This window comes from Carassius carassius, chromosome 24 (assembly GCF_963082965.1).
Source record: "Carassius carassius chromosome 24, fCarCar2.1, whole genome shotgun sequence".
NCBI lineage: Eukaryota > Metazoa > Chordata > Actinopteri > Cypriniformes > Cyprinidae > Carassius > Carassius carassius.
In genome coordinates this window covers 16,556,557-16,573,556 of record NC_081778.1, presented here as the reverse complement: position 1 = coordinate 16,573,556, position 17,000 = coordinate 16,556,557, and the positions used below count along the sequence as shown (strand labels likewise).

At 38.2% G+C, this 17,000-nt stretch overlaps 2 protein-coding genes across 7 annotated transcripts in view; one reads left to right on the top strand and one right to left on the bottom strand.

Annotated features, from left to right (window-relative positions):
* Positions 1-531: 531 nt before the first annotated feature.
* On the bottom strand, positions 532-13,331 carry LOC132102983 (FAD synthase). 5 transcript variants are annotated; one of them, XM_059507755.1, is made up of 8 exons: positions 12,837-13,331; positions 6,451-6,600; positions 5,490-6,249; positions 5,216-5,363; positions 4,167-4,265; positions 3,321-3,510; positions 760-833; positions 532-670 (listed from the first exon to the last, which is right to left on the bottom strand). In XM_059507755.1, exons 1-8 carry the CDS (start codon positions 13,131-13,133, stop codon positions 535-537), a joined length of 1,854 nt encoding a protein of 617 aa, XP_059363738.1. In that variant the 5' UTR covers positions 13,134-13,331; the 3' UTR covers positions 532-534. The 5 variants fall into 5 exon arrangements, with proteins under 5 accessions (XP_059363738.1, XP_059363737.1, XP_059363740.1 ...); XM_059507754.1 differs by having other exon boundaries at positions 6,451-6,603; positions 12,837-13,330; XM_059507757.1 differs by having other exon boundaries at positions 6,451-6,675; positions 12,837-12,971.
* A 1,540-nt stretch (positions 13,332-14,871) lies between these two features.
* Positions 14,872-17,000, top strand: part of LOC132102982 (SHC-transforming protein 1-like) — a 29,507-nt gene continuing 27,378 nt past the window's right edge. The window contains exon 1 of one of the 2 annotated variants that reach the window (XM_059507752.1): positions 14,872-15,146. The gene's annotated coding sequence lies outside the window, so the exon portion shown is untranslated. The remainder of the gene's footprint in view (positions 15,147-17,000) is intronic. The other variant, XM_059507753.1, reaches the window with a different exon arrangement.

The window sequence follows — 17,000 nt, the reverse complement described above, 5'->3', positions numbered from 1 at the left end:
TGAATCTAGCTTGGATAGAGTACTTTATTGTAATCACCATGTATAACGTGACTCCATCGCACCCGTGAGGCGGGAAACAGCCATTGCATTTCATTAACTGTGCTGCCTCCTGTCAGTGAACGACGATGAGGATGATGCTCGATTACTCCGCCTTCTCTTCAGACTACTCTAATCTTTTAAGAGATTTTTCACTTTAAACTTAAGTCACTTAAAACACAATTATTTTAACTAGCTTGTCCTGTTATCTAACGTGAAAAACTTGGAAGCTGCCACCAAGGATGTGACAAAAAATTTGCAGGCACGGTTACCCACAACTGAGGTACAAAACACAAATCATGATTTGATACGGTTTTAATATAAATCTTAAGTACAGCATACAGTGACATTTCTCACTTTTCTATGCATCCACATTCATAGACAGACACTTCAGAATACAAAACACTGGGGCTTTTTAAAAGATCTGTTTCTGATATGATATTTCAGATGAAGTTCCTTAAATCAAAATGTCCTCAGTTTCACATGTCATCCATTGAGTCATGCCCTTGAGTTGCGTTCCTCCTCCTCATTTTCCAGCTTGTAGGCAGGTTTGTAGCGAGTCACCCCTCTCTCGTCCACCACTTTAAGAGATGGATTCCTGCATGTGTTATCCATACTGCCTAAAGAAGTGTATCTACGAGGATGAGAGATAAGGGCATACGCATACCATGAAGACAATCTCATTTGATAAGTGAAGACTGTCTGTGAAGAGAAGCACCTCACCCTTTGTCATACAGAATGCAGTAGGGCACATACAAGGTTCTGAGGAACGACCAGATGTCATGATATGACCATTCCTACGGAAAGAGAGAGAGATGGTGGATATGAGGCAAACATTTAGAAGTAACAAGGATCCAGGGCATTTGTAATTCTGAGAACATGCTGTACTGCAGTGTCTTTTACATAAGCACCACTGATTGTGATGATGGAGTTGCTGTGTAATGATGTTGGAGAGCCTCATTCATCATCATTCACCATCTCGTGGCTGTTTCTGCTGCCAGCTTACATGAGAGTGAGTGGGAGACATGACAGTGATTTAGTGACTGTGGAGTCAGTTTAGACACTACAGAAAAGGTGGGAAGATGGGTTTTTGTCTGTTTGTATGTATATGTATATATTTGTGTGTGCGTGGTCACATAATACACAGGTATAGTATTACTGTATTACATTAAATGTGCAATAAATGTTTAGAACCAAGTCCATGAAAAATACTAGGACTGGGTATTGAGATTTCACAAATCAATTCAATTTTGATTTACAGGCTCATCACAGATTCAATTCAATTGCTGTAATCTACATAGGGATCCTATCAGTTAACATACGACTAATCAACATTATATCACTAGTATTAATGTTGTTATTGTTACAGCTTAACAGATGGCAGCTGACCTTGCTAGCTAGCTAAACCATTGTAATAATGTCATTCCACTATTGCAGTGTTGCCGCTGGGCAACAAATACAATTGAACGATTTACCAAAGACTAATGAAATACAAATATTTTGAAAGGTGTATATGTCATCTTGACATCATAACAGAAATGTTTACATTTTTAGGACATGTAAACACTTACACGGGTTGAAAACTGGAACTGGAAAGTTCACTGCATGTGAAATTAAATGACTTAATGATATATCAATGCACATAATGAGCTGTTGTTGTTGAAATCATAAGTGTTATCAGAATCAGAATCAGAAAGAGCTTTATTGCCAAGTATGCTTGCGCATACAAGGAATTTGTTTTAGTGACATAAGCTTCCAGTAAACAGAGACAACAACACACAGAAAAAAAAAAAAAAAACTTTACAGGAGATTTACAAATTGGCAAATAAATAAGTGTATAAACAATTGTGCTATAAATGATAATGGAATAGGATTGAGTGAGATGTGGAATGTTCTAGGATGGAGGGGTAATAAATAAATATAAGGATATTGCACATTTTTGCATAAGTTTAAGTGGGAAACATTTAACTGTTCATGAGGTAGATTGCCTGGGGGAAAAAAACTATTCTTGTGCCTTGCTGTTCTTGTATTTGCGGCTCTGAGGCGCCGGCCAGATGGCAAAAGTTCAAAGATGGGGTGACTTGGATGTGAGGGATCCAGAGTGATTTTCTGAGTCCTTTTCCTCACTCTGGATGTGTACAGTTCTTGGAGGGTGGGCAGGGGAGCACCAATAATCCTTTCAGCAGTCCGAACAGTTCTCTGTAGTCTTCTGATATCTGATTTTGTAGCTGAACCAAACCAGACAGTAATTGAAGTACACAGGACTGACTCAATGACGGCTGAGTAGAACTGTTTCAGCAGCTCCTGTGGCAGGTTAAACTTCCTCAGCTGGCGAAGGAAGTACAACCTTTGTTGGGCTTTTTTCACAATGGAGCCAATGTGATTGTCCCACTTCAGGTCCTGAGAGATGGTGGTTCCCAGGAATCTGAATGACTCCACTGCAGTCACAGTGCTGTTCATGATGGTGAGTGGGGAAAGTGCAGGGGGGTTTCTCCTAAAGTCCACAGTCATCTTCACTGTTTTGAGCGTGTTCAGCTCCAGGTTGTTAAGACTGCACCAGACAGCCAGCTGCTCAACCTCCTGTCTGTAAGCAGACTCGTCACCGTCCTGGATGAGGCCGATGACTGTAGTGTCGTCTGCAAACTTCAGGAGCTTGACAGAGGGGTCTTTAGAGGTGCAGTCGTTGGTGTACAGGGAGAAGAGCAGAGGGGAGAGAACACATCCCTGAGGGGCACCAGTGTTGGTGGAGCAGCTGTTTGACATGAATTTCCCCAGTCTCACTAACTGTTGCCTATCTGTCAGAAAGCTGGTGATCCACTGACAGATAGAGCTAGGAACAGAGAGCTGGGTCAGTTTGGTCTGGAGGGTTGTTGGGATGATGGTGTTGAAAGCCGAACTAAAGTCCACAAACAGGATCCTCACATAAGTCCCTGTTTTGTCCAGATGTTGCAGGATGAAGTGCAATGCCATGTTGATTGCATCATCCACGGACCTGTTTGCTCGGTACCATAATATCGGTACCGATAAATGTATCATGAATGCCACTTTTTTTTCCCACTCACCGTCTATGAAGTAATACTGTCCCACCAGTCCCTGTTTCGGACTCCTTGTTTTAGATGCAGGATAGGCTTTACTGCTTGATCAATTTAAGCAGTGTGGCACAAAGCTTCATGTGATTGTTGAATTTTTAAATCTAACATTAATGTTTCAAAGTTCGAAGACAGTAAAAAAAAAAAATGTAACAATATTAAGCAGCACAGATATATATATTCTTTCCCCCTTACCAACAGTGGGTTGACCCTCATGTATTCAGGCCAGCCCGGGTCTGTGGGACAGAGGGGTGTAAGCGTGTGCGAGTAAGGGTCAGTCTGTCTCGTTCCCATCAGAACCGCCTTTAAATCTGGCCTCCTTTCCTGGACCTCATGCAGAGCCTGCCGAATACTGCCCTCCACAGAGAACAACTCCAGGTCATATCTATAGAAGAGAGAGGAGATGTGCCAAATAATTACACCTATGGAGCTTTGATGGACACTGATGAATTAATGAGGCCTGGATGGGCTGGATCCATGTTCAACTCATCATGGATGAGGAACAGACTGCAGCTGGTAGCAGTACCAGTCTGTAGCAGTACAAAAGCTTTTAGGGCTCACAGATGGCACGTCTCCCTTGAAAGTATCACTCGAGTGATTTGGTTAAGATATTTCACTTACTAGCTGGTGCCAGATCCCATATTGTATGTGCGTAACCAAACATGACTGGTGATTCTAACATTAGTGTAATACTGCTCAAAGCCTGTCTGGAAAATTCACAATTCAGAAATTTGGTCAAAATAATTGTTTGAATCAGAAATGACTAAATCATATACATATCCTTAATAGTTTACATATGCCGTTTTCTGATGCAGGCAAACATTTCTGGGAGAAATGCCAGAGGCTCTAGTCTGTGATTTACCTACTCAGGAGGATAGGAAACCATCCCAGATTTTTTATCTCCACTTTAAATCATTGCTGTACCTAATATATATATATATATATATATATATATATATACACACATACACATACACATACACATACACATATATATATATATACACACACACACATTTTTTTAAAGACACCTTGTCTTACCTTTTAATTGTATCCTGCAAAAACCTCTCCATTTCTGGAAAAGGAGAGACAATTCGAATGTACAAAGCTTTCAATCTGTCTTTACTATCTGGATACCGCCTGAGAGAGATAGAGAGAGATGTTTTTATATTATTAAATTTATATTATTGCCAATTAAACATGGACATTAGATTCAATTCACAGCATTTATAAATGAATATAGTGCTCCAAAGAGTATTTGGACACACTCAATGTATACATTTTCTGCATTCACAGAAAATAGCAAACCACATGACATCTGTAAACAAATTATGCAGATGTGAGACAAGTTTTTCTTAATCATTTTTATGCATAGAGGTCTTAAGGTGATCATTAGTATGAAATCAGTTCTCCTCACACCTAGAATAAAAACTGCAGCTGAAGTTCAACATAACTCTGATGATACACTAGCATTTAAAAACCAGAACATTTCCAAATACTTGTCTTAATGTCAGATAGTATATCTATTATTTTATGACTTAAACATCTATTTCTGTAATATTTTTGGAAGTAATGCTTGTGCTGTCTTAAATGGTTAATTTAATCATTTAAACCTGTAATTAATTTAATCATACAGGTTTGTAACGACATGAAGGTGAGTAAATTAAACTTATTTTTCTTGGATAGACTATCCCTTTAAGACAAATGGCACTTGTTTTGATATTTTATCATTTATTAAGACATTGAATACATGTGTTAATGTTTATTAAAAACATAACATTACATTAATGTTGAAAAACATTTTATTCCATACTGTGGAAGTCAATGGCTACCAACAACTGTTTGGTTACCAACATTCCTGTTTGTTCAACAGAAGAAAGAAACTTATACAGGTCTGGAATAACTTAAAGGTAAGTAAATGATGGCAGAATTTTTGGGTGAACTATACATTTAAGTTTGCTTTATTAAGAGTCCAAATACGTTTTGAGGTCACTAAACTTAAAGGCGATACTGGGCAAAAATTATTTACAAAATTACAAACAATATTCTCCTTTTTCTGTCTAGCCATTGTCTTTAATTTAGTCTCTTACCGTTTCAGAGCAGCATAATATAAATGCAGTAGAGCTGTGCAGTCTTTGCCACCATTGAAGCCGACACAGATTTCATTAGTCAAGTATTTATCCATCGCCATCTCAATGGTCCCCAATCCTGCAGCTACTTTCTTCCCCAGCATCGTCTCTGTGAGATATACATGTTTAACAAGGTTATTCTAAACTGATTTAAATAGAGATCTAAACTGGTCAAGATCAAACACATGTAAGTGACTGCGACAACAGCACTCAAATTTGGTTAAAGGCAGCTCACCGCTTTTCGAGAGTGCATACACCTCTTCAGCTGCGACTGACACTGGGTCAATGATGAGAGGAACCACAGATCTTTCAGGTAGCTCTTCTATCAATTGAGTTCTTGCTCGTTCCACCTCTTCCGCACTGCCAGAGTCCAAAACTAATCGGACACGGTGATAATTACTAAGCCAGTCTGGGTAAGAGCCCAGAGAGACACGCTTGCCCCAATCTGCCTGCAGTTTTGTTAGACACTGGGCAATATCAGTCTCATCTGCATCCACAAACACCTCACGGGTGTGAAAGGTGGTCCCAGAACCTGAAAACAGATGGGCCAGTCCATTGAAAGACTTTTCCAGCAGAGAGGGGATGCCTGGAAATATGTATACGTTGTGGACACTGACAAGAGGGAAACGATTTCGCTGGCCTGTCTGAGGGTCTATGCCAAAATTGAGTTTGGCTGAAACTGGAACCGTGGCAAGCTTCATTTGGGCACTACTGGGAGTGTCTGGGCCAAAGAACCCCTCCACTAGCTTTGTCAGTTCAGGGTGAGCATGCAGACCTTCGCCAAATGCCATTGCAACGCTCTCAAATGTGACATCGTCATGAGTGGGACCGATGCCACCGGATGTGATGAGGTGAGTAACAGCGGAGGAAAGCTGTGCCACTTCTTTAGCAATGACTTCCTGGACATCAGGTACAACAGTGATTCGTTCTACGGTGACGCCAAGCTTGCGAAGTCCACGGCACAGGAAAGCACTATTAGTGTCGACAGTGTGACCCTGTAATGTAAGCATATAAACCATTGCTTTCTAATAATTCTTAAAAAGTTTAATTTCTGAAGTGGAAATGTCCCTGCATCTGTCAATGGTCGGAAAACGGATAATCCATATCCAGATAATCCAGCTCCCAACTGTCATAATAACATCATACATAAGACAAAGGGTTAATTGTGACTAATATCAATGGCTATTGTAAATTACCTTGAGGATCTCATCTCCTATGATGAGAATAGCTGCTGTGACAGCACCATCTTTCTGTGTGGAGGACGCAGTGCAGTTCTGAGCCATTGGGGTGATTTGGCTAACAATTCGCTGAACCGTCTTAACTACTTTACTGATCCGAGGCAATGCCTGCTGCATTCAGCCGAAAATTGTAACACAGGAAAAAGGCAATGAAAGAAAAAGAAGGAGACAGATGGAGAGGGTCTGTTGGGAACAAGCACAAAAGTCTGAGCAATAAAACTAGTCGACTTGACTTTAAAATTGATCAATTAAAATGCTATATTTTAAGAATTAAACACATCAAAAATGTGGATGCAAATCAAAATTTCTGCAGATCTATAGATTTCTCTAGATGACTTTGTGTAACATGAAACCAAGACATACCTTTCATTTTAAAACAACTCACAGATCTTAGGCTGCATGATTAATAGGAATGAAACCAAAATCTTGACATGACTTTGTGTAATTATCAAACTGCAAAGACTGCAGTTCATTTAATTAAATGTTCTGAATGTTTCAGTGGAGCGCTGCACTGTGCTCATTTACAAATGACCAGCTAATGATCCTGTGTTTTCAGGGTCTTATGCAGAGTTCGCACACTGCATGGTTTTCAAAGTCATTGGATCACCATTGTCTTCACACTGCATGACTAACTGTCTATCAATAGGAAAGATTGCCTACAACTCTGTCTGGTCTGCAAACTATGTTTCACAATCATATGCAAGCGAGAATTGATAAGGAAATAACTCCTCACCAAAGCCCTGTATCTTGCTCTCTCATTGGCTGTAGGTCATCGCCTATTTGTTTTTTAGTCAGAACTCATTTCACACAGCAGGGTTTTGAATTGCAGACAGGTCCAGATATTTAGCATGCCAAATATTTCATGGGCGTCAATGACACGTCTTTGATTCTCTTATGCTGGGTACACACCAAAATATCTTACAAGACTTTCAAAATGTGATAGACCACAAACATGAGGATAAAAAAATCCTAGATTTAACCGTTTTGCTCCTATAGTGTGTGGTGTGCCATGATGTGACAAAGACAGCACACCACACACAAGCAGATTTTCAACCAGAGTCTCGACTTTGAACACAGGAAATCTCGCAAAATCTCGCGAGACTTCAAAATAGGCATTGTGGACGATATGCAGGAAGAAATTTCAACGATAGTGTTTGGAATGATTTTCACAGAAAATTCATGGGAAAACAAAGAAAAGGGTTTGGGTGAAGTTGTGGAGACAGCGGGGACATGGTCTGAATAAGTTACAGAGTGAGCTAGAGGTGAGCAATGGTCACAAAATCACACAGATATGTTTTTTTTTTAATAAAATGTTCTCAGTTCTCTCTAGGAAAAGAGATCATATTCATTTTGAAATTGCCTTATTAAATAAACTTTTGAATACTTGTTATCACTCCTTAAGAACGTGATCATTCGCTTTCTGACTGGGTATTGTTTAGTTTCACATGATGATCTCCAGAGCGTGCGCGCGTCCTCGGGGTTCCCCCCACACATCAGGATTTCTGATCGTAAATATTAAACATGTTGAATATTTACGATTTGCAATCGGGGCGGCTCCGACGTTCTTCTGATCAGGTTCAGACACTCTTAACACACATCACACCAAGGGAAAATCTGATAAAGTAATCTGTAGAAAAGAAAGGGGGAAATTGGCCCAAAATCAGCCCGATTATCTTTTGGTGTGTACCAGTGATGCGCGGGTTGATCCAAAATGAGCAGGTGCCTGCGATCACCTTCGGTTACTAGTCATCCAAAAATATTTTTAAATGATATTCGGGTCATGGTCGGTCGGGTCGTTTGAAATAAAGATGCCATTTAAACATTTGTAATTTATATCGTACTAGACAAAATTTGGAAATGCATAGGCCTACACCTTATTGGCTAAATAACTGACGCGAATAGAGTGACCACCTGTCCCGCTTTAAGTTGTACTGTACAGCAATTTTAACCTTTGTCTCGCCTCACGCAAATTGAGCATCTGTCCCGCTTTTTCATTCGACCCTGCCTAATAAATACACGGATACGTCCATAGGCATACTGTTAACTTATGTCCAATAGTTCAGAGGAGAGCAATAAAAGTGTTAGTCGATAGGCTGAGTCGTACATCAATCAAACTGTTGACTGGCGCACGAACGCCTCCTCAACATTGTCAACAATTTCAAATTGGAGCGCGTGCACACTGTTCGGTCCGGTTAGGGCCGTTCACATATCGTGCCTAAAAACGGCTTTGATCAGCTGTTCCTTCATCTTGGCTGAGCTTTCAACGTTATTACGGAAAAGGTGAGGAAGCTACATGACCTGCGGTGCGCTTGCGGCATTCTGAAAGTTGAGATGTTTTTTTAACTCGATGCAGTGCGGACGCGCCTGGAAAAAACGAGCGCGTCACCATGTTGCTTCCATTATGAGTGCGCATACCGCGCCTACATTTGAAATAACGAACTTGAGCGTGCAAAAGACACGATATGTGAATGGCCCCTTAAGCAGCCATGGCCACGAAAAGAGAAGATGCACTTTTAATAGCGAATGGACCATAACATACTCTTGGTTAAGACCTGTAGATGGCGAAGCAGAGAGAGCTTTTTGCTTCTGAAATATCTAAGAAAAAAGCTGTAGAATCTTTGGTTGATATTTTGGGTCAGGTAGTGTTTTAATCTTTTAGTCGGTTGGTTTAAAAAGAAATATAGGCAATATATTACAGAAAGCTTGAAATGTCTACTTTTAAACGAAAATATTCAAATCAAAATAAATAGGCTACTCTCTGATGATGTAATAGGAAATGTGCATTTCTCTCTGGCGTTCATGGCGAGTCCGCTTCGACAACTTCATCTTAGCAGCTACACAGAAAACACCAGTTTATTACTAAACAATTAAATGTCTCCTTGCTTATTCAGACTAGGGCTGTAGCTATCGAATATTTTAGTAATCAAGTATTCTACCAAAAATTCCATCGATTAATCGAGTAATCGGATAAAATGCGTTTTTGCTTAAAGTGCAATATTAATTATGCAAGAGAAAATAAGACTACTGGGTCTCTTAAAATTAACAACTTAGTTTCCTTTTTTAGAAAAAATTATATTTTTATTTTTTAAATGCATACAATGCAATGCATACATCAAAAATAAAATAAAATATGTTTCTCTGTCTGTACTTGTACTGTGAACAATGACAAGAAAGTTGACAAATGAATTAAGTGCCATTCAGTTGGGGTTTTAAATAAAGCATTTTCTGAGATGCACATTAAACATTAAACACATAAAATAAATATTTATCTTTTAATTATTGAAAATTAAGCAAACTTAACTTTTTGGTAAACAAAGGGGATTTACTATTAAAAATAAAACATGGAAGAAATGTTGTGTGATTAAACCTTAAGAAAAATAATGTTTGATTTTTTTTTTTTTTTTGTAGTAGGATACATATTCTGCTGAACAATAGTAATACATCTCTGGCAAATACTTGTCTTTGAACCGGAATTTTATTTTGACGGGTTGACGTACCTTTACAGTTCTGTTGTGACGCTAGTTTTACTCAAATCAAACGGTCAAATGCTCATGAAGTGACTGTCAGAGCAGTTCTGGAGATGTTGTTCATGTGTTTACGTCCTTATTAGTGAGACAGCAGACGGAGCGTCACGCGCGCTTGTGCCCCATTCATTAACAGAGACACGCAGAACATGCAGGATTCATATTTAAATAGACTGTTCCAGCTTAATATTTACAGATATTAGTCCATATCGTGATTTGGTGTAAGTGCAATGACCTATATTTGATTAATTCATTCAAAATTTGGCAAAGTCCATGCCATTCCGCGTTAAACTGTAAATTCCGTTTTTATGACTGGATTCCGCGTTTTCTTCATCGCAGAAATCATAGGGTCCTAGTTGTGGTATGCCAGCTCTCTTGCAATGGACATAGGTTTGCCTGCGCCCTCAAATCAAAACACTGCTGACTCCTTGCAGTGTGCGATTTCAGACGCTGTGCTTGTGTCTCCTTCCGCTTTGTGGGTGACGAAAACGCGTTGTCACATTAAAAAAAATCATTGCGAAAGAACCTGACGTGAGATTTAAAATAAATTAAAAGAGGCTTCGAGGCAGAGGAATTTGCCTCGATCATTTTTTGTAATCGAGTTACTCGAGGAATCGTTTCAGCCCTAATTCAGACACATTTATAATCATTACTTTAACCGGTTCTTTGTGGAAAGCCTTATGTGTGCGGTCATAATGCTTATTATTCTGTAGGCTATAGCCTATTTAAGTAATTAAATTAATATAAAGGGGCGACGCATTTACTACTTTTAAAAATATGCGGGTCAGGAAGCAGGTCGGTTACAATATTTAATTTTTATTTTTTAGCAGTCCGAGTTGCGTGCGGGTTAGTTGAAAATTTCGGTCGGGTGCGGGTTGTTTATACACTGACCCGTGCATCACCGGTGTGTACCCAGCATTAGATCGTATATTTGATCATTTACACTGGGAAAGAGTCGTTGGGTGACAGAGACGTTTTTAGATCGTGTAGTGTATGAACCCCTGTTTGCGGATCATTTACGTAATGTCACGTAGTGTGAATACCACAACGACTTCAAGACAAGCCAAGAAGTCATGTAGTCGGAAACAGCACAGCATTCTGCCGACGTTTTAAATAGTCTAGTGTGAACTAGGCTTTTCTTGATTTTAGGTAAACGCTGCTCCACACAATCTCATCTCTGAAAGTTTTTGGATCATTTATAACATTCATTTAAAAACTCAACACGCACCAACCATCTTCCCAAACTTTAATACAAAGCGCTTATAAACGGGCAGTTTTCAACAAAAGAGAAGATTCAAGGGTCAGCTGTGATGTAAAAAAAAAAAAAATTATTATTATTTTCAGTGAATATATTGCAATACTTGTAAATATATACACACAGCAAAAAGTTTACAAAGTTTTTTCCCAAATCATGTAGCCCCATATTAGATGTCAACAACAAAATCACTACAGTCTACACCTCATAACTGCTGTACTTCTACAATACTGCATTTCCATTATATTGCCACATCAATGTCAGTCTAAAGCAGAAAACAGCTGTCACTGCCAATGATTCATGTCACTGCTGTTTTAGTTCAATTACATCTAACTCTTTTTCCATCAAACTGCCTGTATTGATAAGAATGACCATAGAGTGACTTCACATGGACTAATGAATTAAGATAATTATTTATGTTAAACTATAATTTAATATAATTATCGTCAAATATAAATTATCCACACTTGATTATTACAGAATATTTGAGACAATAAAAACAAAATTTTGAAAGTCTTGAAAACACATATATTCTACTTACTAAAGTGGTTTACAAAGAAACTAAAGTATCCGCCAGAACAAACATTTTAGCTGCATCAAAGTCTAATTATCTGATCTAAGTCACTAAATAGAAAATCTTTATATTAATAGGAATGTATAATTTATCCTAAGTGAAATCACTCACGTTTGTTGGCAGTTCTCTTACCTGGAAGACACGTAACTGAATCCTAGCTTTAGTCCGGATTGCGTGGCCAACTACTATTCAATGAAGCACTTATCTCATTGAAGGCTGGCTCATGAAAACTCAAGGTACTGTCACGGTCATATGAAAGCTATGAACATGCCATCTGTGAACATTGATAAAGTTAGCAGCTAACGATACTAACTAATGCAAGCTCAATACCGAATCGGGATATATATATATATATATATATATATATATATATATATATATATATATTTTAAAGCTAGAATTGGTTTATAAATATTTACTACCGGAAGAGACCCTAACTACGCCAGTTACATATCAGTAAGAACACATGGTGCACTCCTCCTGTCACCTGACGTCTCTTGGCAAATTGAAGCGAGGCGTTTCATTACTTCCTTAATAAACTAACCAATCAGCGTAAAGAGGGCGGGAACTCCCCTTGGAAGTAAAATCAGACTATTTGGAGATGTCTCTTATAAAATTAACGTTGATTATATTGTAAATGCTACACTTAATTGTCCCTTTGAACAACTGTTAAACATTTTTTTACAGTTAGTCTTATGGCCACTTGTAAGCAGCTTTGACACACAAAAATGTATCTGACGGTTAAGTTTGTTACACTGTAATTTTAATAGTACTAGTAATAATTAAGTAATAGTACTAATCGTGTAATTTTGTGTAACATGTTTATTTCGGAAGTCTACAGACACAGCATGATATATTATCCGTTGCATCACTTAAAACTAAATCACCAAAGATCTTTTTTTTTAACCAAATAAACGAAATACAAAATAAATCATCATTGTCAAGTCCATGGGAAATCATGATTACGCTAAATGTGTATTTCCACACCTACCTCGGCACGTTGTTGTATCTTAGGTACAGCTGTTGAACTCAAACGCCTTTTATTTCCCTTGGCTACACTGAAATCGGACGGTACAAAATGTTGGCTGCAGACCCTCAATCCTCGGATGGACTGGACTGGTGCTCCTGTATCTCGACGAAGGGCGATCAGCCACAGGTTCAATCTTTCTGGATCGTGCAGGGGCAATGTGTGAAAAGTCAAACTTTCCTCTTGCTTTGACGCCCAATTACGGAGTCTCACGGATTTCTCTTGGTTGAAGCATCCAGGATAAGCACACACGCGCACCATTTTGAAAAATCCACCGCCACGCGAAACCAATAAAGTTTGCGTGCACTTTCTTCCCTTTTGTGAATCGAGCTGTTCAGTTTGTAGTCCTCTCAATCCCGGAAGAGAACTAGCAGATTCGAAGCCCGACGATGGGCTTTAGAACCATAGTTTGGAACCTTTGAGAATCATTTGTTTCGAACCCGTGAAAACTGCCAAAGTCACGTGATGTCAATAAACGAGGCTTCCTCACTTTAAAACTGCTCAGAAACGTTTTGAAATTTCAATGTTTCGCCATGTTTCGTAAATTTGTACCGATTTCAATGACACATTTGTATAATAAAAAGGAAGAATTGTAGTTAATAGTCTTGACCTGATTAACCAAGCTCTCCATAAAACAAGCAAAACAAGTCCTAAATTTACACGTTTTACAAACACTTCATATTCTATAAGATGATTTCTTAATTGCAGTAATAGATTAAACTATTAAACTAAAAGATTTGCATTTCCCCTATAAAATTATTTTATACATGTTTGGGATGAGCTTTTGCTGCGTTTACACAGTTTTGACCAGCAGACGTCACCAGCGTGTGGCGTTTGGAGGGCTTCATAGTAAGTATGATTCATCTCAGTGATTCGAATCATTTGAAATGGTTCAGTTCAATCACTAGAATTGTTTAGTGGCCCTTTCTGCAGGTTCCATCAGTAAGTGGCGACTTCAGGTTGTCTTTTTTATGTTACGAATGAGTCTTTGAATCATTCATAGTCCTATAAAATATTTCTTAAAATACAGAAACAGGCCTATATTATCATTTGTTAAATTAAGATGTTTCGTAAAAGAGCATTTGAGTATCATATGTTATCTAGTAACTAAAAACAGACTCCCTGAAATAAAAAGCTAAATAAGCAGATTCATAATTTTCTTAATTTTGTCAACAGATGGCTAATTTATATCAAGCTAAAACGAAACATTTAGCCAAATTTGAGCATTCACTGTTTTAATATTTTATTTTTGTATTTAACACGTATTAAATGTAATTCTGCAATATTCTGCAGACCACCCTGTTGAAGACCCCTGACCTAGTTTATTCAGTTTCAGTTCTAGAAAAAAAGTGCTGCTGTGAGTTTTGTTCAGATTCAACACGCACAATGTTCTTATTCTTGCAGTAGACTAAACAAATGAAATTGGATTCACAGCCCTCACTAAAATTCTGTTTGCTGGTGCTTTGGTGCTATGACTTGCCATTTAGTATTTGAGGGCCACTTTTCTGATACTTTTTTTGTGATTTCACTATTCTGAGACTTGACATCTTTAGACACAATTTCTTGTCATTGCAAGTAAGAAGAATGGACATTACAAAATTTTTTACTTTATGTTCCTCAGGGGGGAAAAAGTCATATCACATGGGAAATACATGAGTTTAAATTAGGAGAAAGCTTTAATTTTGGATATATTATTTAATAACTTTTTGCACGGTGGCATGAAATCTATGACCTTTATTTTTTATATATATATATAAACTTGCACTGTTCTTAAATTCTTAAACTTGCTTCATGATAATGTTAACTGTGACTAAAATAGTGGCTTCTTATAGGCTACAAGTTTTTGTTTTAGGTAGCTAAGTCATGAATGAGCTCATATTCCAAAATTCATTACTTGTTGAACTGTGAGTCCCCGTCGTTGAACGTAATAAGAAATAAATAAAAACAGGTCAAGGGCGCGCGCTGAGAGAGCCAGGTGCGGGCGCTCTCGTGGACGCCAAACCACATGATACAAGCAGCCATCCGATCGCGGAAGTGACTTTTTTGGACCGTGGACAAGGGGGGGTAGACTTGGGGAGGAAAGGAAGGCACAGCCGAAAAGAAAAGTTTCATTACATTACTCGTACTCGACGTTTAAATGAGCCTGGCGAGCCCAGTGCTTTATTTCTAATCTGGACCGTCTTTTGTTCCTCAAATGTGACATTTCCAGCAGTTGATCTGAAAAGTGCTTAGGAGAGCAGGACCGGAATCGAAGGGCCGAGAGGAAGCGAGCGGGTAAGTTTGGCAAAAGTTGACCACAGTCATGACTGTACGATCCGGGACAGGAATCCAGACTGCTCCGTGCGGAACGTGCTCGAATGCTAGCAGTTTCAACTTGTTACAATCTCTCAGGTTTTGAGGCAAGACTTGACGGTTTACTTTTGTTTCGGCAGCCTTTCTATTTTAAACATCGCCAGTTCTATGGCCTGTACTGACACAATTTTTTTTATTATTTTTTTGACATTTTACAGAATTTTGTCTCATTATTACCCAGCGTGCTTACTGTAAGACCACCTGATAGCTTTTCAGAATCTAGTTTCGTTGACATTTTTCAAGTTTTATCCTTACTTAATCTTTGCCTTTATGTGAATTGTGTTATAGAAATCCAGTATGATGTTTTTTAATGATTCATACGTGTCATAACTGATATTTAGAACCAAACTGTATTGTTAATACACAAAATCAATAATCAGTTGACTAGAACAATGAAAACAACACTCACTATAAATATTTTAAGAATAATAGAATAATAGTGATACAAATAATCAAGAATGCATTTAGTAATTATAATTGAATTATTTTTTAAATTATATTAATTGTAATTAAATAATTATAAATGGTTATTTTAACATCTTATATTTATGTGAAGTGTTACTAACGTTTTAAGACTTTTGGGCTGTCTAATTGTTAAGTTACAATATTAAGCATTTGTAAGAGACTCTGCAAGGGTGTCATTATCAGTAGATTATGATATTAAACTCAACTATTTGTTACAAATACAAGAATTGTGCTTATTATTTTGTTAAATAAAGCTGATTCCAAGAGGAACTTAAAGCACTGATTAACCATTTAGCTGAAGTGAGAGTATTTGTAAAAATATTTATAAAACCGATTATCAGTCTATCTCTGTTATGTTGTTGTTACAGCGACACAAATGTAAATAATCTCTTCTTGTTGTGAAAAGCAGTTGTCCTCAACATTAGGGCAATTTATCATGGACTGATCTTGCCAGCTGCGAATCCTAAACCAGCGTGAGCTCTTATCTGCTGCATGAGCAGCTGTCGCAGACATTTGGAGCAACTCAAATAATGATTCAGTCCAACACGAGGGATGAGGCTATGTGTTCTTATCAGATTCAGACGTCTGGCTGGGACATTAGACCCCAAACTGTACATGATCTCTAGACGGTGCAGTCAATTATGAAACAATGCCCGTGATGTCAGTCTCAGGAAACGGAGTCAGTTGTTTTGTTGCTGATGGAATTGTATTAAAGATTAGTCTTTCTTTACGGCCTCTATTTCATCTTACATAACAATATCCGAGCCAACTGGGCTCATCCATTATATCTTGCATCATGTCCATGTGCTTAACTTGGGAAGAGCTCTTCCTCTTTGAGCCTTGATATTACTTTGTACTTTTGGTCTAATTTGGGCTTCAGTGATAGAAGCTGTTGGATAATTAAAATTTAAATAATTTATTAACTTTGAGTCCATTAAAATTACACCCAGTTTATTGTTTCGCCCCCTTCTTAGATCAGTATATTTGTAGCAGGATGATTGACGGTAGCATCATGACAAAGCCAAACAGGATTTATAATGAACTGACAGGCTTGTTTATTGTAACTCTATTTTCCCTTATCATCTAAGTAGATATGTTATTAGGTTGCCTGCAGATGACACCAACTGGTGAAGGAAGCTCTAGATAGCTCACAATTTCACCTGATTAGAAGCAGGACGAACAGGCCGACAGTGGAAATTCTTACTGTAAAATCGACTCTTTGAAACAGCCTGATATCACTGTGACACACACCTGCTCAATCTCAGATGAAAAATCGAGTGCCCAGAACAGACATTTCTGTTTCTGAGGTGT